This window comes from Lycorma delicatula, chromosome 10 (genome assembly GCF_047948215.1).
Source record: "Lycorma delicatula isolate Av1 chromosome 10, ASM4794821v1, whole genome shotgun sequence".
In the NCBI taxonomy this organism is placed as follows: Eukaryota; Metazoa; Arthropoda; class Insecta; order Hemiptera; family Fulgoridae; genus Lycorma; species Lycorma delicatula.
In genome coordinates this window covers 35,213,233-35,237,910 of record NC_134464.1, presented here as the reverse complement: position 1 = coordinate 35,237,910, position 24,678 = coordinate 35,213,233, and the positions used below count along the sequence as shown (strand labels likewise).

Sequence of the window (24,678 nt, the reverse complement as noted above, 5' to 3'; positions counted from 1 at the left end):
ATAACAAACAAACTTTATATATATATATATATATATATATATATATATATATATATATATGAGACCTCACAGTTCGCACTTCATTAATTCAATTCATTAAAGTTTGTGCTTCAACCAGAAAATCTCCACTACTTCATATATATAAATATATATTTTCGAGATGAAATCAATGTAAAAATATTCTCAATTACGCCAAGAAACATGGGTATAATTTTATCCCGAACAAACAAAAACCCTCTTCCTCTTTATATAATATTATAGATAAATATATATTTAAGAAAAAAAAATGTAGATTTCAATGAACCTTTTTCACAGGATTATTCTTTGAACTTCAAATATAAGTAAGAACATCGGAATAGAAAAGCAGCTTAGTGGTTTAAATTCCACATTACATAAAATAAAGATTTTAGAATAAATACGAAAAGTTTTTAAAACAAAACATAATAAAAAATAAAAAAATAATTTTTCTAATTTTTTAAAATGTTTTAGTCGACACCTAATTAAAAACCAACAATCACCAATTAATTAACCCTAATAAGGCACTAACTTACAAGAGTTTGAAATTTACAGAAGAATTAAAAAAAGGTATTTTACCTCAGTTCTTAAATACTTAACCTAGTTAAAAAAAATTAATACATATATTTAAAAATTTATTTTACAATCTTAATTTTCGAAACGTGAGCATTAGAGCACGAAGATCAATACTGTAAAATGAAAATTAATTATAAATTATTCGTAATTCATCTAAAATCAACAGCTGCGATCGATTTATAGTCGTACAAAAATTTTCTGTCATATTAAATACATCTTAATAGTTTTAAAATTGAGACGCAATTATTATTTTTAACGATTTAATATACGGTACATTATTTATTCACTGGATACTACGAAAAGTTATGTTCACAGAATTAATAACTACAAATTCACTCAAGTAATAACATACTATTGATTAAGTTACGTAACAGTTGTACACGCTAAAACGAAAATTAAATTCAAAATTTATAGATGACTAATATCTAATACTATATTAAACAGAACAGAACATATTTTTACGTCATTTTATTACTCCCGACGGAACAAAAGCGGCTATAATGGATCTCTAGCCAGTTTAAGGCCATGTTTTAGAAATGTGAGTGCTCAAACAACAGCTAATGCAATAAAATAATCAGATTTAAATAACATTATAGTTGTCTAAAAAATAATTACATTTAATATTATAAAATTATTAATAATTTAACTAATTCGATGACGCAATTTTCTGTGAAATTATATATAATTAAATTTTGTAGTAAAAAATGTGAAATTATATTAGTATGAAATCCATTTAACCAATATTCCTAAAACAGCAAAGTTGAATGTTTTGAATTAAAAGACAATTTTTTTCTTTTTTATTAACAACTTTACCGAATCATATAAATCGTTTTTTTTGCAACATAAGCGCTAAAAACCTTTTTAAAATAGTGGTAATTTTATAATCAATTTGTAAATACCTTATTAAATTCCGCTAATAAACAACTGTAATTTGTTTTTTTTTTTAATTTCAGTGCCAAATATTTATTTAAAATTTAAATAACCAGCTTAAACTTTATTAAATGAATATTTTGATAAAAATTAATAAAATAAATATCATGTTCAATCAATACGGAATAAAAATAATTGGCATACTATATTTTTATCGATAAATTTGTATCCTAGTTACACGTTTTATACGAGGAGAGGCTGAAATGTAAGCACACTGAAACGTAACAGGAGAACAAAATGTACCACAAAAACATAGTTGCTGCCATTCCCCTACTATTAATATTCCAAAACTCGCTGATCCACATCCTTTCATTTTCTATCAGTCACCATTATTATAAAGTCGATTACGCGTGCTATGTCAACGCATCTAAAACAACGTGCAGTGATTAATTTTTAATATATGAAAAAGTGATCACTAGTGATATTCATCGTCATTTAAAAGTCGTTTAAGATGATCAAACTGTAGATGGATGTTCTGTGAGCAGCTGGGCAAAAAGATTTTGTTTATCACAAAGACAAGTAAAGCATATCTTGAGGATGAATTTCGTTCATCCAGTTTTTGTGACCGATGAGAAGCACCAAAAAAGGGGAAAGCACCTTCTTCTGGTGCTTCTAAAACAAATGATAAAACATGTTAGAAGATGTGTGTGTCGTGTTTGATAATTTACCGAGCCGATAATTTTGTAACACGATAATGCTCGACCACAAACATCAAGAAGTGCAACCGTCAAGCCTCTTGTGAAATTGAAATTTCAACCTATTTTACACCCTGTAATGGTCAAAAGATTTGATTCTCTGCGATTTTTACTTTCCGTGATTAAAGAAAGATATTAAGGGTATTCATTTTATCACGTATGATGAAGTGAAGGACGCAGTGAAATCTTGGATCAAAGAAAGATCGCTAGCATTCTTCATTGATGGAATGAGAAAACTGGTTTTGTAGGAATGTGGAAGCTGAACATTAACTTCATAATATAATAAATATATATTTTTATAGCACGTAAAATGAAATTTTATTTCATATTTGTTTCATTTGACTATCTCTTTTCATTTGCGAGTTATCAGCGACTGCTCAACTTCAGCCCCTACTCATAATAATAAAATATCCAAACTTGTTTTAATTTAATTTTATATAGTTTTAACACGGGAAAATTTTGTTTCATTACCCGAATTTTTCTTCTAAAAAAAAAAAACTGAAGAAAAGTATATTTTTTGAAGACTTTTTTTACTTCCTTGTACGAATTAAAGGAAGTATTATGATCGCAAAGAATCTCGGTTTTCAAATTTTAACGAAAATGTCTATTTTGACCACCCCTGAATTCATTTTGACTAATTTCGCCGTGACGTCTGTACCTACCGTATGTACGAATGTATCTCGCAACTTAAAAAAGATTAGCCGTAGGATGTTGAAATTTTGGATTAGGACCGTTCTAACATCTAATTATGCACCTCCCTTTTTGATTGTAATCGACTGGACTAAAATTGTCAAAAAATAGCCCAAAATCCAAAATATTTGGATTTTGTACTTTTCTTAACTGCAGTAATAATCTCTAATTGAGAGCTTTTCAACGATTTAACATAAGTGGTACTTATTTTCATTGGTTCCAGAGTTATAGCTAAATAAAGTTTTAATTAATGAAATATTTGAATCTTACAAGGGGAAGGCACATCGGTTCAAATCCGACTTTATCTCCTTTTTTAACTTTTTTTTAATTTAAATGTACCGATTTATTAATAATTATTAACCTCCGATTGTAAAAGAAATGTTACAATAAGTCATAATTCAATAACAATAAAAAATAAATATTAAAAAATATCAGAAGTTATTAATGAAATAAAATTTGTTGTACTTTTCATTTTAGAAAAATGTGTATATGTAATTTAAAGGCGTATAAGGAAGTTATGTGGTGTCCAAAACAGAATTTTAACTAATTAACTTTACGTCTAATCAAAATTTACAAAAACAATTTTCTATACCAACTACGTTAATAATCTAATATTTTCTTATTAGATCATTATTTCTTATACTCACAATTTCGACGTTTCTGGGCTAATTTAATTTGAACACAGTTAATTTTTGCAGTTAATTTAATAATAGTTGGAAATTGGAATGCAAGCATCGGAAAAGGCAAGAAAGGAAATAATGTGGGTGAATACGGGCTAGGCAAAATGAATCAAAGAGGGACCGACTTATTGAGTTTTGCACAAAATATAATTTAGGAATTGCAAAGACCAGTTTAAAAATTATAATAGAAAAATAAACACACGAAAAAATCCAGGTGATACTGCAAGGAAATCTTGAAATACTGAGGGTGATCTTGCTGTACAGCCTCACCCGTTTGACCTTTTAAGTTGAAACTTTAATTGCATCAATACCCCATGAATATAAGTAATGTAACCAAGTTTGGTCAAAATCAATCCAGTAGTTCTGGAGATATAAGGTGATTTAGAGACCAACACCAAACCTACATACATACATAAACAATCGGAAAATTTCCATCCGGTTTTTTTTATTCCATAGGGGTCAAAACGTCAAGATTCAGTGAAAACATACGTCCAAATTGAACCGATTGCAATACTTATAGCGCTATCTAGACGGGAAAGTAAAAATGTTCGTCTAATATCATTATAATTATTTATTAATAAATTCACTGTTATTTTCCTTTTTATTATATTACCCTTTTTATCATATTTATTTTAGTATTTATCATTCGGTATTTTTTAAATTAATACTAGGGAACCCGTGCTGCTTCGCAGCATCAGTAAATAAACTAACTTAAGTTATTAGTTAATTTAATTTAATTAACGTTCCATCAAAATTTGTTTAGGAACTGAGTGATCGAAGTTAGTGTGGGCTCATTTTGATGGAGCTTGATGTGGTAAGTGTTTTATGACCCATATGAATTCTATACCTTAATTAGTTGGTGAGATATCTCGATTTGAATATCACTGAGGTAAGGCTTTGAATTTGAGAAAAGCTATGTTCCCTTAAAACTCCTCTCATAATAGAGTGAGCGTAATCTGTGCATTATGGTTATCTGTGCACTGATGTAATGAAACACCGGCTGTGGAGTCTCCAACATAAGATGATTTTCAACCCAGAGAGAACCAAAATGATGTTGCTTAAAGGCCAATTGGCTGCTTCCCAACGAATTTGAGTTCGGATGGCTGGTCTCCCCATTCGGTACGTTACGGCTCAAAAGTATCTGGGTGTTATCCTTGATGAGAATTTTCGGTTCAAGGAACATCTACAGTATGTAGCAAAACAGGCCGCTGATGCTTTTTATGGAACTCGTAGAGTCATTCATCCCGATTGGGGGTTGAATTACCGTACCGTGCATATCCTTGCATATCCAATAGCTTCGCTGACACAAAGGTGTCAGTGAAGCTATTTTGCTATATGCTGCACCTGCCTGGGCTCACCGTTTGGCTTTTAGGTGTTACGCGGACATTTTGCTGCGGGCCCAGCGACTCCTCTTGCTGGCTGTTATAGGCGGTTATAGAACAGTCTCGCGGGAGGTAGTATGTGTTATAGCCGGAATCAAACCAATAGATATTTTGGCTAATGAGCGTAAGGAACGCAACAATTCCAAGGTAAATAACCTATTGACGTCAGAACGAAAGCAGGAGATTGAGGACCGGCCCTTGCGTCTTGGCAGGTCAGGTGGGACGAATCCCCCACAGGTCGCTAAACACTTGGTATATTTCCTATAGTGTCTGATGTAGATGCGATTAGATAGGTTTCCCGCAATCGGTATATCACACAATTTCTCTCCGGCATGGTGCCTTTCGGGCGAGTTTGGCTAGGTTTCGTTTGGTAGATTCGAATCAATGCCCGGATTGTGGGACTGATGATACAGTGGACCACGTACTCTACGTCTGTCTCCTACACGAGGTCGAACGTTTACGAGCTGTTAGGGAACTTGAGAGAATACATTCCTTTTTGGATCTCCGTATTAACTGGATGAACCGCGAGGAGTGGTCTATAGTGGCTGGTTTTCTTGGCGCCCTTGCGGTGTATAGGTATGCAGAGGGAGTTTAATCGAGGTATTTGATCGTGGTAGGATCTCGGGTGACTAGAGATCTGGCCTAGGCACTGGATTGGTTGGAAGTAGGCGCATTGGCATCGTGCCACGGTTATATTGGTATTCTTTGTGATTCGATTTGGGGCTTCCGCTGGTGGGGGTGGCCGCGCTGCCGGGGTATGTTAGTCCGTGTGACCGGAGGCGTGGCTTCTTTCCGCCGGTGGTGGTCCTGGTTGTGACTTGGTAATACTGCGCGAGACTCCATGATGGGACCGGATGGTGCTGCGGGGTTTGTCCCCGGCTCCTGCGCGGACTGGAATGAGGTTACGTTCCCCTTGCTAGGTGACTTAAATTAGTCAAATGGTCAATTGGTCACTTACATCATTGGCATCTCGACCGAGACCTGGCTGTTGATTGTGAGATGTAATCAGTTAGAAGATCTAAAGACGACCTCCGGTAAAGGCCCTCAGGGCTTGGAATGGAGGGGGTGGTCTGGCTATCGGTAACGTCACAAGGTGGGTGTCTTCCCCCTACGGGGTTGGGATGATGTAATGAGTGTTTTAAGACCAGCGAAGTCTATAACGAAATAAGTTACTGAGTAAATGCAGAAAAGCAGTTTTTTGGTTTTTTTTTTTTAGTTTTTTACAATTTTTTTTTTTAATATATAGATTTTTATGTTTTTCGAATCATCAGAAAATCCAAATATTTATTTTTTTTTCTTAAAATATTTTGTTCTTACTAATATACAAAAAAAAAAAATAATAATAAAATAAAATAAAAAAAGTTTCTAATAAACTTTTTATTACCATTTAAATGTACAAATTTCAAAGTAATATGGTACAGACTAAATTTTTATCTGCAAGGAAATTAGTTATTTATTTTCTATACCAATCCCCGCTCTGTAGGATTATTACACTCTTGACCTTCTTTTTATTTCTAATCTAATTTCCTATTTTTTTTTTTAAATTCCTATTTATTTTAATAAAATTTCAATTATTTTTTTTTTTTATAACTTAGTAGTAAAAGCACAATATTGAGATTTTATAACACAAATTATTTAAAAAAATTATAAGTTCAAAGTAATTATGATAATAAAATAATATAATAATTAACAAAATTATTACAAGAAAATTTTCTTAGTTTTTAAAGTAATTTACACATGGATAAATTTAAAGAAATAAAAAATTTTTTCAAACAATAAATTGAAATCGCATCTATAAAAATTAAAAGAATTGTTAAAACTTAGAAAACGTTAATATATACTTACTCATATAATTTATGAAAAATTTGTAAGTGTACATAATCTTACAAAAAAAAATCATCAACTTCATCAGTTACATGGTCTTTTTTTAATATATCACAACTTATTTGATGACCGATCTCCGTAGCAAGTGGTAGGGTCTTTGTCTTTCATCCTCAGGTTCTGGGTTGGAGTTCCGATAAGGAACTCATGAACAAGAATTCATGACCAGTTCCGGCTTTTTTTTTACACGATACAAAAAATTCGTTGCTGGGCTTTTTATATTTCAATTTTTTTTATTGATGATATCGCGACAAGCTTGAAGCTTGTGTATGGGATATGGAAATGGATTTTTGTAGCGTATGAAAAATGTTCTGCCTGACCGAGATTCGAACCCAGGACTTCCGGATGAAAAGCCGAGAAGCTACCACTTGCGCCGTGGAGGCACATACAATTATTCATAGTTCCCAGAGAATAGATAATAAAAAAAATATTGTTATGTCAAACAATTGTAGAAGAATAAAAAATAAAAACATCTGGAAAGATATTTTTGTGGAGATAAGAATTTCATGGAGACTTGTTCTTAGATCAACAAAACATTAATAATGTAACACGTAGTTTGAAATAAAAAGATTATTGAAAAATGAAAAAAACCGTTTTATTTACGACAAAATCAAATTTTTTAAATAACTAATTGTTCAAAATTAAGTAAATAGGTAATTAATTACGAGGGTAGAAAAAAATTTCCTGTAATACAGTCTCAATATATAGAAAGCTTTGATTTAAAAAGGAATAACAGTAATAGAAAGAATGAAATAAAGAACTCAAACACAAAATAGATGCAGATATGCCTTAGGGAAATTATTCAAATCAAAGTCTTGCAACCACAAAACAAAAAAGAGATAAAAAAAGTACTTCTAACAGGTGTGCTATATAATACCGAGTATTAATACCAGAAATAAAAAAAAATAGTTTGTACAAACAATTATTTTGAGTTAATTTTTTTAAACCGACAAAGAAGAAAATACTTTGAGAAAATGAATTCGATATTGTTCGAAACGGAAAGTCTAGTAATTAATAAATCATAATCTGTACTGAGTTAAACAGATTTAACTGCACAAGATGAATCATTAAAAAAAAAAAAAATGAATTCAATACAGCTGATCGCAGCTGTACAGATACAATCATATCGCCATTATGATTGGCGATAATGATCCCCAATCATTATCTTTGATTCTGGTGGAATTTTCAACCAGAATCAAAGATAATCTCTCTGTATTAGCATTATTAAAAAGCACAGTTTCCAGGGATACCGGACACCGCTAAGTGATAACTTTCAAGCCACCTGTACACACTAACTTTCTATGATTTCTTAAAAAAATATTATTTAAATAAGATATTCGAATGTAAAATCATAAATAATAAATTTAATTAAGTATTGAGAAATACAAGAAGCTGTACATTAGAAGAACGTGATAAAATGAAGTATTTAACGCGTCGTCGCTGAGATATAAGACTTGAGATGATGTGTAATGCTAAGTCTGGAAGGAGACCAAGTGATAAAGTTTTTTAGAAAAGATTTAATTATTTAAATATTTTTAAATTTAAAAAAAAATCTTTCAAACGTTTTTAAGAAGAAAAAAGGTAAATAACTTTTATTTTACCGATTTTTGGATAAGATTTCCCACTAGCAAAAAAATAACTAAACAACCAGACACTAGAGAATCTCAGATTTATTTTACCAGTAAGAAAAAATTAAAAATATACTATTCATACTAAAATCTGTATAAATATCAAAGATATAAATATAAAATATTTTACAAAATCATTTTTATAGATCATTGACTCTAACTTGTTTACATATTTGTTTATCATGCACATAATAATATAAGTGAAAACCAATTATAGTAATTAACAATAACTTAAATGTTTTAAGATGATTTTATTCTATCAAGAAGGTGAAACAACTTAATAAAATAAAAAAATAATTATTTATTATGCAGTTAATAACACGATATCGACAAACACTTGTTTCATTTACTTTAAAAAACGGAGTCATCTTTATTGGAAGATAAAATTATGTATATTTCTCTCTTCACCGGCCACTATAGGACACCACCTTTAATGATTAATCCGTGATTTCCTTTTCTTTCAATTCTCCTTTATTTTAAAACTATATTGTTGCTGCCTTAACTGCCTTACTTGCAACTATGTTTTACTGCTACACTCTCTGATTCCTTTCTGACAACTTTCACAAATTTGTATCTTCTTGCTAAATATATCTCTGTATCTTATATCTGTTAAATTTATTCCAGCAATCACGAGAGCTTCTTTCTCCTAAAGTGAACCACTTAATGTTCGTTTTGTCTCCATCGTTCTTCTTGACGATCTTCGTCAATCTGTTTTCATCCATTCTTCTTTTTCGAATGTGAATCTGTTCATACGGTGGTACAGTTCTTTGTTCTTCTGTAACCTCCAACCTCCATCAGTTTTCTCTGGTCGAAATATTTTTCTTAGTATTTTTCTCTCATCTAACACCAATTTATCGATCTCTCCTCGGTTTAGAGTTGCACACTGTAGCATACATCACTGCAGACCTAACTGTTTTGGCGTAATATCGAATATTTCCCATTCTTGATACCCTCCTTTTAATATAACACGTAAACTTTCAGCAGTTTATTTATCCTAACCTTATTTGCCTCTCTATCTAACCCATTCGGTTGTACTACTTCGCCAAGATATTTGAATTTTTCCGTCTTCCTAAACTTTATGATAGATATATATATTGATTATAGTTTGAATAATATTTTATTAATTTTTTCTAGTGGTCGAAAGCATAGGTTTGAATTAACCAGGTAAACAGTTATATATATTTTATTATTCTAAACTACCATGCATTTATATTCCATAAAAAAATAAAGAGATGAAAGGCATATTTAATCACCCACAGCGAAGCGCAAAGGTGCCCGCATCTCTACTAATGTAAGCAGACGAAATGAAAGCCGATGCAGCAATCGCAGTTTGTATATGGATAGCTAGATTACAACGACATAAGTGACTGAAGATTAATAATTGAAGGAAAGGAATAATAACCCTTGCACAGAAAAGATATGAATAATGTGGTCTCTAATTACTTTAACTGCACCAACATACCGTCACACAACGGCATACAAGACCCATCAAAACGCAATAGATACCATCACTTAAGTATATAACTCTCAGTGAAATCAACTTTGATTATTACCTCCTGTACGTCAGATATTTTACATGCATTGGGTTAGATAATGAAATGAAAAAAATTAATAAAAAAAAATCTGATGTGGACACGACATGAATTTCTTGTACGCCTGTTAAATTACTTATACACATTTTTAAAAGTACATAAAATTTTATTTCAGTAATAACTTCTGATTTTTTCTTTTTTTATTCCGTATTATTCAGTTATTATTTATAGTAATTTTTTTTTACAATCACGAGTTAATAACTGTTAATAAATCAATATATTTAAATTAAAAAATAAAGTTAAAAAAAGGAAATGAAGTCAGATTCGAACCGATGTGCCTTCCCCTTGTAAGATCCAAATATTTCATTAATTAAAATTTGATTTGGCTATAACTTTGGAACCATTGAATATAAGTACCACTTATTGTTGAAAAGCTCTGAATGAGAGCTTATTACTGCAGTTAAGAAAAAATCCAAAATCCAAATTTTTTTGGTTTTTGGATTTGGCTTTTTTGGACACTTTTGATCCACTCTATTACAGATAAAAGGGAAGGTGCACAACTAGATGTTACAACAGTCTTAAATCGAAAATTTCAACATTCTAAGGCTAATCGTTTTTGAGTTATGCGAGATACGTATGTACGTAAAGACGTCACTCCGAAACTAGTCAAAATGGATTCAGGTTCAAAATGGATATTTCCGTTGAAATATTAAAACCGAAATTTTTCGCGATTACAATACTTCCTTGTACAGGAAATTAATGTGAATTCTTATATTAAGAAAGAATAACAAAAAACAACGTATAAAAAATGTAAATTATTCGGGAAAATAAACATTTTTGAATATTTACATATTCTTATATTATCAATTTGTAAAATATAGTAATCAAATACGTATTCATATTAAACAAATATAACTCGTTGAATTTAATTTCCCTATAGAGATAACCGTATACAAAATTCAAATTATTCATTCTATTATCGATACGCTTGGTAAACGATGCATAAGGAACTGAATTTTGAATAACTAATAGTTTGTTTTCTGTTTTTTCTCCTTGTAATAACATGAATGGTCTGGTGTAAATACTATTTTTTAATTGCATACTTTACAACATTTCGTATTTTTTTTAGCCTTCAAGTTATTTTTTAATATGGATATACAAAGATATAAAAAAAATATTAACTCATTATATTACAGATAAATACAGAATGTTTGTTTTAAAACGCAACCCAATTTAAAGAAAAATAATCTGCTATATTTAAGACGATTAAACTATAGATATTACAATTATTTAGCAAAACAATAGTGAGATCAAATTGTTTTTATTAAAAGTGTTGAATGTGTTCACCATTTTCTTCAATGGAAGCTTTTACCCTCTTTTTCATATTCCGTGTAACCTTTTGAATTTTACCTCTTCCAATATCTCGTAATTCTTGAATTATTTGGGCTTTCAGTTATTCAGTGGTGTGTAGATTATTTTTTAATACACAACCTTTTAGATATCCCAAAGAGAAAAAAATCTGCAGGTGAAAGATAAAGATCAAGTGATTTAGCTGGCCACAAGCCAATCGATATTACTCTTTCACCAAAGGAAGTGGTTTTCTATGGGTTTTTGATAGGGATCATTTGTACTCACATTAAGGATACTGGGACTGATCTAATTGCGTTGTTTATAATGCTATAATTTTATAGGCTATGCCTCCAGACTTATCCCTATTTCTTTCTTCTATTTTGTACTTTACAAAACGGCCTACTTAAGACTTTCTTTCATTTTCCTGTTTAGCCTCCGGGAATTACCGTTCAGATATTACTTCAGAGGATGAATGAGGATGATATCTATGAGTATAAGTCTTGTACAGTTTCAGTTCGACCATTCCTGAGATGTGTAGTTAATTGAAACCCAACCACCAAAGAACACCGTTATTCACGATCTAGTATTCAAATCCGTATAAAAGTAATTGCCTTTACTAGGACTTGAACGTTGGAACTCTCGATTTCCAAATCAGCTGATTTGGGAAGACGCGTTCACCACTAGACCAATCTGGTGGGTGCTCTACTTAAGACTAAGAGGATAAAGCCAAACTTTCTAATTCATTTTATAATAAAACAGTAACTATATCTTAAAACTATGGTAAGCCCATAAAATATGTGGGAAGCCATCTATCAAAACAGCAATTGCTGCCACAGAGGAAGGATTTAACCTAACTGACGCCTGGCGTCAAGAATGGACCACAAAGCAGAATAACCAAATTTCATGTATTACTCAAAAGCCACCCGGTTTTGACTTGCCACGTAAGATATGGTCAACGTTAAACAGAATACGAACTCAGCATGGTAGGTGCGCCTATTACTTGTATAAATGGGGTAAAACACCGAGCCTCTTTGCGAGTGTGGTGAAAATCAAACTGTTAAACACATCACAGAAGTTTGCCCTAGGACAGCTTATGAAGAGACTCCTGAGGATTTCCTGACGGCGACTCCAGAATCAGTAGCTTATATTAATTTGTTAGATGTTTGTTTGCAATTTTTGACTGTAATTGGTTTTTTTTTGGTGCCATACGCTAAATAAATAAATGTGGGAAGTAGTTCCAATTTTATTCACAGATAGTGCTGGAGTTTGTCAAAACTATGACTGTTCTACACTGATATACGCTGTTCTTAACAAATTTTTTTAAATATTTTTGTACAGATAATAAAATAAATAAATAGTAATTAATAATAAATTTTAATAAATAATTTTAAATAAATTTGAAAATCGGCTAATAAAATACGAGAAATGAATTAAATAAATAAAATATATCGCGGTAATAAATTTTCGTATAATTTACGTGAAGTTTTTGAGAATAACAATTTTTTTTTCTCAGTAACGATTATAACTACAATCGGGTCTCCTGCGGAGCCATAAGTAATACTCCTGACAAAAGCACGTGATAAGGAAGTCCTTAAGGAACCTCAAAATAAGTAATACACAATAAATAGTTGCAAGTATATTTAAAGTCCAATATGAAATTTCAAGCTCAGTCATAAATCACAAAACATTAATTTCAGCAACACATAATGTTTGTTCTTGTAGACTATAACAAAGGATAAAAAGAAAGAACAACAATAAAAAAAAAGAGAAGTAACAAAGAAATTAGAAACAAGACCACTAAACTTGACGGTGTTAGATTCCAAACTGTTACACAGACCCTAAGTCTATTACATGAGCATGTCTCAACCGACAGACGTCCCTGCTGTTATGGAGTAGATTAATTGCAAAGTGGTTTACATTATTCTCCAGCTCTGAAAGTATTTGACACTACGCTGCTGTGCCATCTCACGAACCAATGGGAGCTCCACAATCGTGTATCTCATCATTCCGCGTGAACCATGGCGCTTCAGCAATCACCCTCGGTACTTTGTTCTGGAATCAATGTATAATATCCACATTACTAGTACTAGCCGTTACCCACAATTCTATACATTACGTCCAGATTGGGCGCAGGATAGCTTTGTAAATTAAGATCCTGTTGGATAACGTGAGGCCTGAGTTCCTCCTTAGCAGCCGACGAAGTTGCCTGTACTTTGCATTCAGTTGTTTCCTCTTCATCCTCACGTGACACTTCCAGGTAAAACGCTGATTCAATGAAGTCCCAGTACCGCCCAGTCTCCGTTTGCGGGATCAAGACACCATCAAAGTACACACCGGAAGAGAATAACAATGACAAATTTATATTGGTTACACTCGAAAAATTAAACTTAGTAATTTTTTTAAGATTTCTGTTTTGTAGTAGCATATTCAAACTGAAAATATGGAATAGTGAATTATTTAAAATAATTCCTTTTTTCAAGACTGTTAAAAAAATAGTATTTTATGATAAATACTATTTTTTTAATTTATAAAAGGAAAAATTATGTTCAAATGCAGAAACAGAAGAACGATTGCTAACATTTACAGGAACCAAATAGCAACAGTAATAATTGAAGAACATAAGAAAGAAACCGTAATGAGAAAGGAAGTCCGACAAGGATGTTCCCTACCACCGTTACTTTTTAATTTTTACATAGAACTAGCAGCTAATGATGTTGAAGAACAATTTAGATCCGGAGTAACAGTACAAGGTGAAAAGATAAAAATGCTACGATTTGCTGATGATATAGTAATTCTAGCTGAGAGTAAAAAAGATTTAGAAGGAACAATGAACCGCATGGATGAAGTTCTCCGCAAGCACTACCGCATGAAAATAAACAAGAACAAAACGAAAGTAATGAAATGTAGTAGAAATAACGAAGATGGACGATTGAATGTAAAAATAGGAACAGAAAAGATTATGGAGGTAGAAGAATTTTTTATTTGGGAAGTAGAATTACTAAAGATGGACGAAGACGATATAAAATACCGAATAGCACCGGCGAAAAGAGCCTTCAGTCAGAAATATAATTTGATTACATCAAAAATTAATTTAAACGTCAGGAAAAGACTTTTGAAGGTATATGTTTGGAGAGTAGCTTTATATGGAAGTGAAACTTGGACGATCGGAGTACCTGAGAAGAAAAGATTAGAAGCATTTGAAATGTGGTGCTATAGCAGAATGTTAAAAATCAGATGGGTGGATAAAGTGACAAATGAAGAGGTATTCCGGTAAATCGATGAAGAAAGAAGCATTTGGAAAAATACAGTTAAAAGAAGAGACAGACGTATAGGCCACATATTAAGGCATCCTGGAATAATCGCTTTAATATTGGAGGGACAGGTAGAAGGGAAAAATTGTGCAGACAGGCAACGTTTGGAATATGTAAAACAAATTGTTAGGGATGTAGGATGTAGAAGGTATACCGAAATGAAACGACTAGCACTAGATAGGGAATCTTGGAGAGCTGCATCAAACCAGTCAAATGACTGAAGACAAAAAAATAAATAAATAAATATCGAATATTAGATGGTATAGAAAAAAATGGTTAGGTAAGAAATTTAATAAAAATACATTTTTATTTATTATTACAATTTATAAATTATAAAGTACATAAAATTAAAAACACGTAATATATAAAAATGTATTCAGTAATTGAAAAAAATGGAAGATTAATTTTAAAACATCTGAAAATCATGAAAAGAATTAAAAACTCATTTTACTGAATGAGTATATAAACAGAAATAAATAAGGCAAGAGAAAAATAAATTAATTTGTAAAATTAGATTGGAATAAATATACTTTGTATAAAACAGATTAAGAGTAAACTGTATTAAGCTGACTTGATGTTACATCTCCATAATTATTTTTAATGTAATTAAAAAAGATATTTTGTAAGAAAAAATTAATTTAGCATACATTTTTAAGTTATTACTCTAATAATGCATTAATTTATTTATGGTAGCTAGACGTAAAAACAATAAATTTCTTATATATATATATATATATATATACTATTCTCATTTTATTTTCAGAGATATATCTGAAGTTCAATAATAACTCCCATAAAAATACTGATACAGTAGAATAACACAGTTTTATTTTATTCAAAAATAATTTTTTTGTTACCCATTGCAGTCTCAGTACATAACCGTAATGTTTTAGAAAAATATTAAAAAATAATAAAGAAAAGGGACTATTTTTTACTTCGTTACTTCGAATAATAAATAAATGTTCTTATTGATTCAAAATTAATAAGACATTGCTTATGAGGTAAAACACAAGAAAATGAAAAATTAAAATTAATGGAAGAAAACAGATGAAGGAAAACTAAAGTCAACAGATCACTTTTCTTAAATCAAAATATGATCGCTACCAAAATGAAAATGTTAAGTAGACGAAAATGAGTTTTTTGTCATAAAGACAAACGGATCTTTCTCTTAAAAATATTTTTTTAATCTCATAAAATAATAAGAGATAAATTTAAAAACATAAATTTAACTTAAATAAAAAAAATTAATCAACCATTCTTCCTAAGAAAAACAAATTACTACAAAAAAGACCAAGTAAATGACTGTAATTTAAATAAAATGTTAAATCGAAATGCAGACTGATTAACGAGGAATGTTCTACTGAAGAAAATAAAGAAGAAAATTCAAAAACGTAAATTCGGAAACCCTTCGTTAGCGAGTTAGCTGGCGAAAGATTTAGTCCTGTTTTTTGCGCCTTCGGTAAAATTAAGTCAGACTGTAATTCATACTACCCAAGTTAAGAGGTAAATTTTGTAGTTATGCATGAAATTTGATCTGAAAAAATAAAATAAAAACCGGTCCCATAATTCCATTTTTAATAGTTTTTGAATAATTATAGGTAAAATACTAAAGATTTGGGTCGAAAAACATACCATTTTACGTATCTTTTAATACCTACTTAAAAATCTCCAGGAAAATGCAGTCCACATCCAAACGTAACAGTGTTTTATGGATTGATGTCGTCCAATGTGGAGGGTCCTTATCTTTAACAAAATACAATGAACAGTGAACAATATTTGGATATGTTTATGACAGTGATGTGCGCCGCGGCGTCCCGGGGAGCCGCAGCCTCTTCACAGGGTCGCCGCAAAATATTCTAAAATTTTCTTAATTAATTGAACAAAGGTATCTATAATTATTAATTTAATCTTAATAAAGTAAAAAAATAATGAAGATACATGACTTTTATTTATTTGTATCTCTTACTTACGAGTAGTCATACTTATACTTAGGGTAAGGCGCCATGGAAAAATTTTAATTGAAAAAGGGCGCCGCGACTCGGAAAAGTTTGGGAACCACTAGTTTATGTCATTTGTATTGCGTATCATAACTAATCGGATGACATTGAAAAGCACATTTTGCTCTTCTTGTTTGCGACTGGCTGGATATTCAGTTTCCATAAAGATAGATAGGCCATCGTAGACCAACAGATTGGCCTGCTAGAAGCCCTGACCTGACATTTTATGATTTTTCTCGAAGGGTTGGCCAAAGAAGAAGTTTACAAAATTCGTATTCGTAAGAATATTTAATGTAGTTGAGAAAAGAATCAATGTTATTTTGAACGCAGTATCTCGCAATTTCTTAAGAAAAATCATGGTTAAAGTACGAAAAGATTCACAGAAGTGTATTGACAATGCTAGAGCTTTTTTTGAATTCTATAGTGGATTATTTGCAATGATAATAAGTGTCCGTAAGTTTCTATTGTCAAATAGATGTTAAGTATATATATATTAGAATACCATTAAGTAATGACTTATCAGACACTCTCAGACACGTAATTTAAATATTAAAGGTTAATTGAGAAACGTAAATTGGCTACTGATCCGAAACTAATAACTTTTTATTTAATTTTAATCATAATTATGTACGTAATATGCTTTGAGAATTTGGTAGAATGAACTCATGAATCCACAATTACACGTGAATTTTGTATATTTCAAATGAAAAATTAAATAAATCAATAATCAAATTTAAATATAAAATGATTATGGTAATATATAGTATATAACTAATTAACAGTTTTAAAATGTGATAACCACGTGATTTACAAATGTAACCTTAGTAATGTGTAGTATGCGGTAATATTAACATCGGAACACTAACCACGCAGGCGTACGCATTTTGGTTTCGGATCGATTTTAACACGTATATCCAACCAAACCAAACTCACGCACTCAGTAAGTCGTAGGCCTATTTCAATCCTTCTTTTTATTTACTAATAATTCAAAATTAAGTCACGCAACTACTTATATAATATTATAAAAAATATCATTCTATAAATAAATAATATGTTATTAGGAGTAATTCTTAAGAAAGCAATATATTATAATAAAATTTCATAAATATATAAAATCCATTAATAAATTGCCTGCAAATCGACATTAAATACATTCTAATGTCGTTTAGAGTTCAAAATAATTCTAAATAATTTAATAGCCTATTCTCATAAGATCAATTTAATGTTAAAGAATGATACCCCTAAAAAGATTTTAACCATAAATCATTGTAATGAATGAGAAATTATTTCCTGTCACGTAAAAGCTCATAAAATACATATATATATCATTTAATAATAAAACTGAATTTAGAAAGCTACGCTAAAACTTAAAATACTTTCTCAATTTTTCTTTAAATTTTACTGTAAAATTTAAAAGCAAAAACTATAAACAACTTACCTACCTTTAATTTGACACAATTGTTTACATTAAAAAAGGTTTAATGAATTGAGAAATAATTGAAGTTATTCCGAAAAATTACCAAAATAATTCAGAAAACTGTAAAATTTTCAAAAACCTCTTAGAAAAAAAATTGTAATTAAAATCTAATACTAAATGGTTATTTCGATTGCTACACAATCAATCATCATCAGTACTATAAACTCAAATCCACAATTACCGTAAACATACTTAAATTTAACTTTTTTCTTGTTTTACTATACGTAAATTTTGTAATATTTTAAATGAAAAATTAATTAAAATTGAATAAATTAATAGTCAAATATAAATTAAATATAAAATGATTATTGAAATATATAATATAAAACTAATTAAGTTTTAAAATGTGGTAACCACGTGATTTAAAGATAAAACAAAAATTCAATGAAAAAATTAACTAATTTTGTTTTTTATTAAACGAAAAATAGTCGAACAATCATTTTTAATAATACATTTTTTGAAAAGTATCAACAGGATTATATTTTGCAAAAAATGTAAGATGAGAATAAAGCACATCACAAGAGAGCAAATATCAACTGATTTGGAAGTCGAGAGTTCCAGCGTTCAAGTTCTAGTAAAGTCAGTTATTTTTATACGGATTTGAATAATGATCGTAGATACCGGTGTTCTTTGGTGGTTGGGTTTCAATTAACCGCACATCTCAGGAATGGTCGAACTGAGACTGTACAAGACTACACTTCATTTACATATCATCCTCTGAAGTAATAGCTGAACGGTAATTCTAGGAGGTTAAACAGGAGAAAGAAAGGGGAGCAAATATACGTATGACATGAAAACAGTGGTGGGGGACTCTACCAATCAGAATATGTACGTTATGTTGCCTATTCGTCCTCACTTTTTTCTGTTTACTATTCAGTTTTTAGCTCCACCCACTACAATTGTTATTAAAAATATAAATAATTAAATTTTTTTACATTGTTTTTTGAAAATAAATTAAGTTTGCAAGTAATTTTTATTTGTTTATTAGTAACAATAACCTAATATCAAAAGCATGGTTATAAAAATTAAATAATATATAATTTTATGAAATATTAACTCCCCAACAAACGTCATTAATACATAAAATACATAACGTTTGCAGACATTAATTTGAATTATATATAAATAAAAATATTTTTTACAAAAAAGTGCAACCTAATATCAACTCAAAATCACCCTGTTTCTTTAAAAAAAGGGATTCGATAGACAAAATTTAACGCAAATTTATGAAGTAATTAAAATCGTCATGTAAGTTTCCAGTCGGAATATTCCGAAAGGAATTTTCAAATATCAAAAAATAAGTAAAACTTAATTTCTTTTAAATTACAAAAATGTCAAATTTTTATAAAAGAAGGACTTTTTTCTATAGCTTCCGGAACCACCGCTACGTATTGTTTCAGAGGATGAGATGAAATGACAATTTTGTAGCGTGTGAAAATACCATCTCTGATCGGGATTCGAACCCGGGACCTCTGGATGAAAGGCGGGGACGCTACCACTCGCGCCATGGAGGCCGGCATAAAAGTAGGAATTAAGAGAACACAGACTGTACGTTGGGTAACAGAAACAAACATATTAGAATACGTTTGAACTTCGACACATTAGAACTCATTACTAATTTGCATTATAGCATCTTTGTAAACTAAAATCAAAAATAAATAATCTGAACATTATAACTATAGAACAGAGAAAAGCATTACTTATACTATTTTGGTCCATACGTATTTATTTTTAATTTTGTAATTCATTTTTTTTTAATATACAAAAAGATTAATTTTTAATATAAATCTTTGAGGATTCAAAACTTTGTTAAATTTTTATCGTCATTATGACACCCAGAATCATTCTCGTGATCTATTAATCCCACTAATAAATCATAAAATAAACTATAAAAAATATAATAGGAATAAAAACATAATTTTAATTAATTATTTAGTAAATTTCGACTTAATCAAATTTAAAAACAAATAACTACCAAACTATAAATATCATTTTAAATTTCAAATCATTAGAATTAAAAGAATTTTTTTTAATACTCATTTTGAAAATGATTTTAAATTTTATTTATAATTTTTTTTTATACTTTAATTTGAAACGAGAAAGAAACTAATAAAAATAATGCTGTTTGTATAAAAAAATACAGTTTTCAGGAGAAAAAATTTGATAAATTTATGTCACGATAAAAAATAAGAAAATAAATTCATCAAACAATGTAAAGAATCATATATAGCACAGGCTACAGGTAAGTCTATGTAAAACTTCATGATGTGTATATATTATTAATATATCTTTAATTTTCAAATATTTTTTTCAAGTAAAAATACTTTTGAAAATCAGAATGATTTAAATCTATATATCATTACGCTATCATAATGTCACACTAAGTGATAACGAAAAACAAATAAAAAGTATGTTTACAATCACAATGTTTTGTTCAGTCTTTTTTTTCTTTGGTGCACAACAAGGAATCGTTTTACAGGATATGATGTTATAATAGGCCTCTAATAACGATTATTCGTTGGACATCCAAAAAAAAAAAATCGCTATACTCATATTCAAGTTCAGTTATTGTTAACATCTTGGTTTCTATAAAAAAAAACACACAAACGATAAAAAGAAATATTATATTTATTTTAAAATAAAAAAAAATTACTTGTTATCTTTTACACGTGTTTTATATATGCGTGTCATATGGAGATACAAACGTAACCTTGAAATATTTTTATTTTAAATTGGTGTCAGTAACCTACAAATTTTTCTGATAATACACTTCCTTTAAAACATAAAAATAATATTTTTCAACATTTTATTTTACGTATTGCCGGAAACCCGACTGTCGTAAATAAAAATAAAAAACTAATAAAAACAAAAATAAAAACACCTAACTAGTTAATGTTGTTTATTTTAAAAGATATACAGATTTTATTAAAACATTAAAGAATTCAAACATGTAAAATACCAATGTGGTAATAAGTAGAAAATATCACAAACCACAAATATTATTCATAAATCGATAGGATGATAAAAAATAAATAAACAGGAATAGATATTTTTGTAATTAAATACATATCCGTCAACATGATATTGCATTACGTATCTACTTCTTAGTTAGAAATATGCAGGAATCTTCTCATGATAAATAAAACATTACAGACTTTGTTTTTACATGATATCTTTTATTGTAATTATTTTATATTATTAATTATAATATGATGCTTGATATTTTCACAGAAACATCATTTGTTAATATCATTTATTTTACTTTTGAATACAGAAATTTTATAATCATATTCGTTTTAAAATCTTTCTATCACGTGTAATATGAAATTAATATTTTTTTTATTTTAATGATTTTCCCTAATTTATTAATAATCAAAGATTGAAGTAAGTAGAAATAATATTTCATTATTACATATAGACGTTGATTATATGATAATAATAAACATTTATTAATTTCTAAATATTTAATAATCAATCATAACGATTAAAACAAAATATATTTATACAAAAATCGTACACAACCAGTAAAATCGACTGTACTACTCTTTAAATTAATACCTTTGCTTTACTATCTAAGCATAATTTAAATAGAACCAGTATTATTCATTCATCTGGATGAACGGTTGGGTTAGTGGTCTTATATTTAATAAATTATACAAAGTGACGTTATTATATCAAACACCAGCTTCTGGAGCGGAGTTGTAAGCCTCAGCCTTTCATCCGGAAGATAAGAAATGGCATTTTTTATGCGCTACAAAATTTCCATTCCATATGCCTTCAAAAAAAGTATAAATATATATATTGTCGTCATCATCATTTCCATAACACTGTATACGTCATAGGTATAGGTACAGGCATACCTTTCTCTTTATGTTGGTGTCCTGAATCAGCCCCTTAAGTCTGGCCATCACCAACTGCGATACTCTGAATATATATATATGTACTAGCATCCCTCTTGCGGCTCCGCAATCGATATATGGTTACTTGAGTTTTCCGTCGCGGTTTTTTTTTTATTTTAAATTTTTTAGTCAAGTAGCCGGAAGCAGGTGCATCCAGTCGCATTACACAAACAGTAACAGTAGCAGTGGCTGTATTGTTTGAGACTTCGCACCGTACAGCTTCGTATCCCTTAAAAGATCGAAGTACAAACGAACACAAAAAATTGTTTATAACTGTTTATCTGAAACGTAATTGCAAACCCAAATCTCTAGTTAATACCTCGTTTAATATAGTCGAAAACGGGGAAAATTTTCAAACATTTTATCTTTCATCACCCCTTTCAAGGTCGAATTTCGAAAAGTCTACAAATTTATTTTTAGATAGTCGTATGAAGATTACACAAACGATAAATCAAATTGATATCTTCATTTGTTACCAAGAGATTAAAAAAAGATAGTAGGGTTTAAAAAAAAATTCATTATAACCTTCAAACTTGGAATTTCAAAACAAAATCCTAGGAATTGGTTTTTAGATATTCACGTGAAGATTTAAATTACAAAGAATGAGGTTGATCTTCAATTTTTACCGAGAATTTAAAAAAAAATAGTAAATTTCATTGTTAATCCATTTTATCTCTTTAAACTCGAAATTAAGAAAATCCATTCATAATGAGCACACCGTAAGAAGAACGGGTATACAGATTTTCATAAATTTATCTTCAGTAGTCTGCTGGGCGTTGATTGAATCATTCACGACATGTCTTATATATAAAATTGTACAGTTTATATATTTATATTTAAATAAATACTCGTAAATACTATATTTTATGGAAATCAATAATTAGTTCTCATAAAAACACAAATAATATTTTTTTTATTATAACCGATTGTACATTAGTAAATAAACAAAATGTTAATCTAAAAATAGGAATGCATCTATGAAAACCATTAATACAGTCCAGCTATTTATAGATCTAATGTTGCGATAAATTTATATCTATCTACCAAATAGTCGGCCAATCCAGCTGTTTTAATTTAATCAACTAACTTTCAACGCGTAATACATCAAATATTTATTAAAATTTTACTGAAAAATGTTAATTTCAGTTAGATTTTATTAGAAAAATTTGTCGAAATTGCAAAAATTTATATTAAAGGGACCGGGTTGAAATTGGTTGTGAAATTAGTAAAATATAAATTACAAAAAATAAAAAAAAATACACTCACCAAAAATTTCTCCTTGACTAGCATATTCTGACACAATATAGATCATACTTTTCGTTTCCATAACCTAAAAAATAAAATCAAAATTAGAATATAATAGTTATAAATTTCTTAAACATGGTTTCCGCTGATATATTTTAATACGAGCAGAATAAAAATAATTAAAAATGTGATATCCACTTTACAGCAAAAATATATATGTTCTCTAGAAAACAAACCGAAAGATCTTTCGGTTTTTTCAAACCATCATCAGGAGATACTCAAAGCTTTGAGTGTACTGTTGACATTCAAACTGTGTACTCATTTTAATTTTTAACTAATTATAATATTATTAATTTCCTGATGACATATGTATTTTTCCTGATAAGGTGAATATCACACTTTTAATTATTTTTTATTATAATATAATAGTTATAGAACATTAGTTTATTTTAACTATTACAAATTTTCTTAACTATTAATAAAAAATCAAGTTAAATTTCAAAGCACTGCTCTGTCGAGAACAGCAGTAAACACCTAATGTAATACAACATTAAATGCAACAGTAGAGATACCAACTTTGAACAAGATTATTACTGTAATAATAACGGTAAATTGCTTAACACTAAGAAGTAAGAAGTAGTTAGAAACATCATTAGTAATATCAAAAACGTTTTTTTTTTTTTATTTTTATTTCAAACATTTAAAAGCACTCAGATCTTAAATTATTTTCTTTGATGAAAAAATCATCTTAATAGAAACGATAATAATTTCATGACGAATTTTCAAATATATACTTCATGGCAAATGTCCTTCAAATCTTCATGGCAGAGTTGTAATATCTCTCCCTTTCACAGAAGTTCTGGATTTGACTTTTGGACAGACATGATATTTTTAAGATGTTACAAAGATTCATTATTATGTTTTTACTGACTGTAAAAATAAATAAAAATCGTAATACTTTTCAATCAACTTTGTTAACTTTCTACAAACCTAAAACTTTTTAAAAAGCATAATAGATAATTACTTATCTATATATATATATATATATATATATATAAATGTTTGTTTGTCCCGTATGCGTTCCTATATCATTCATCCGATTGCAATGAAACTTTGGTGAGTTGTTATGCGCACGGCCGCAAAGGTTTCTGAATTAGTTTGGACCCGCTAGGTGGCGCAGGGGTAGAGATATTTCGAAAAAAATTATTTATCGTCCGATCTGGCTCATATTCACAAGGGTTACATGTACATGGAAAGAAATATTGGACCCGCTAGATGGCGCTGGGGTTGAGATATCTGGAAAAATTGCATTTATGGTCCGATCTGGTTCAAATTCAGAATATATATTAGTTACGTGAAAAGAAAAATGTTTGCAAAAACTATACCCGTG

At 29.5% G+C, this 24,678-nt stretch overlaps 1 protein-coding gene across 2 annotated transcripts in view; it reads right to left on the bottom strand.

The window, feature by feature from the left end:
* LOC142331083 (uncharacterized) overlaps positions 1-24,678 on the bottom strand; it is a 282,018-nt gene that overhangs the window by 172,339 nt on the left and 85,001 nt on the right. For both annotated transcript variants that reach the window (XM_075376746.1, XM_075376747.1), the window contains exon 3: positions 23,310-23,373. In XM_075376746.1, coding sequence (XP_075232861.1) covers positions 23,310-23,373 — 64 coding nt within the window. The remainder of the gene's footprint in view (positions 1-23,309; positions 23,374-24,678) is intronic.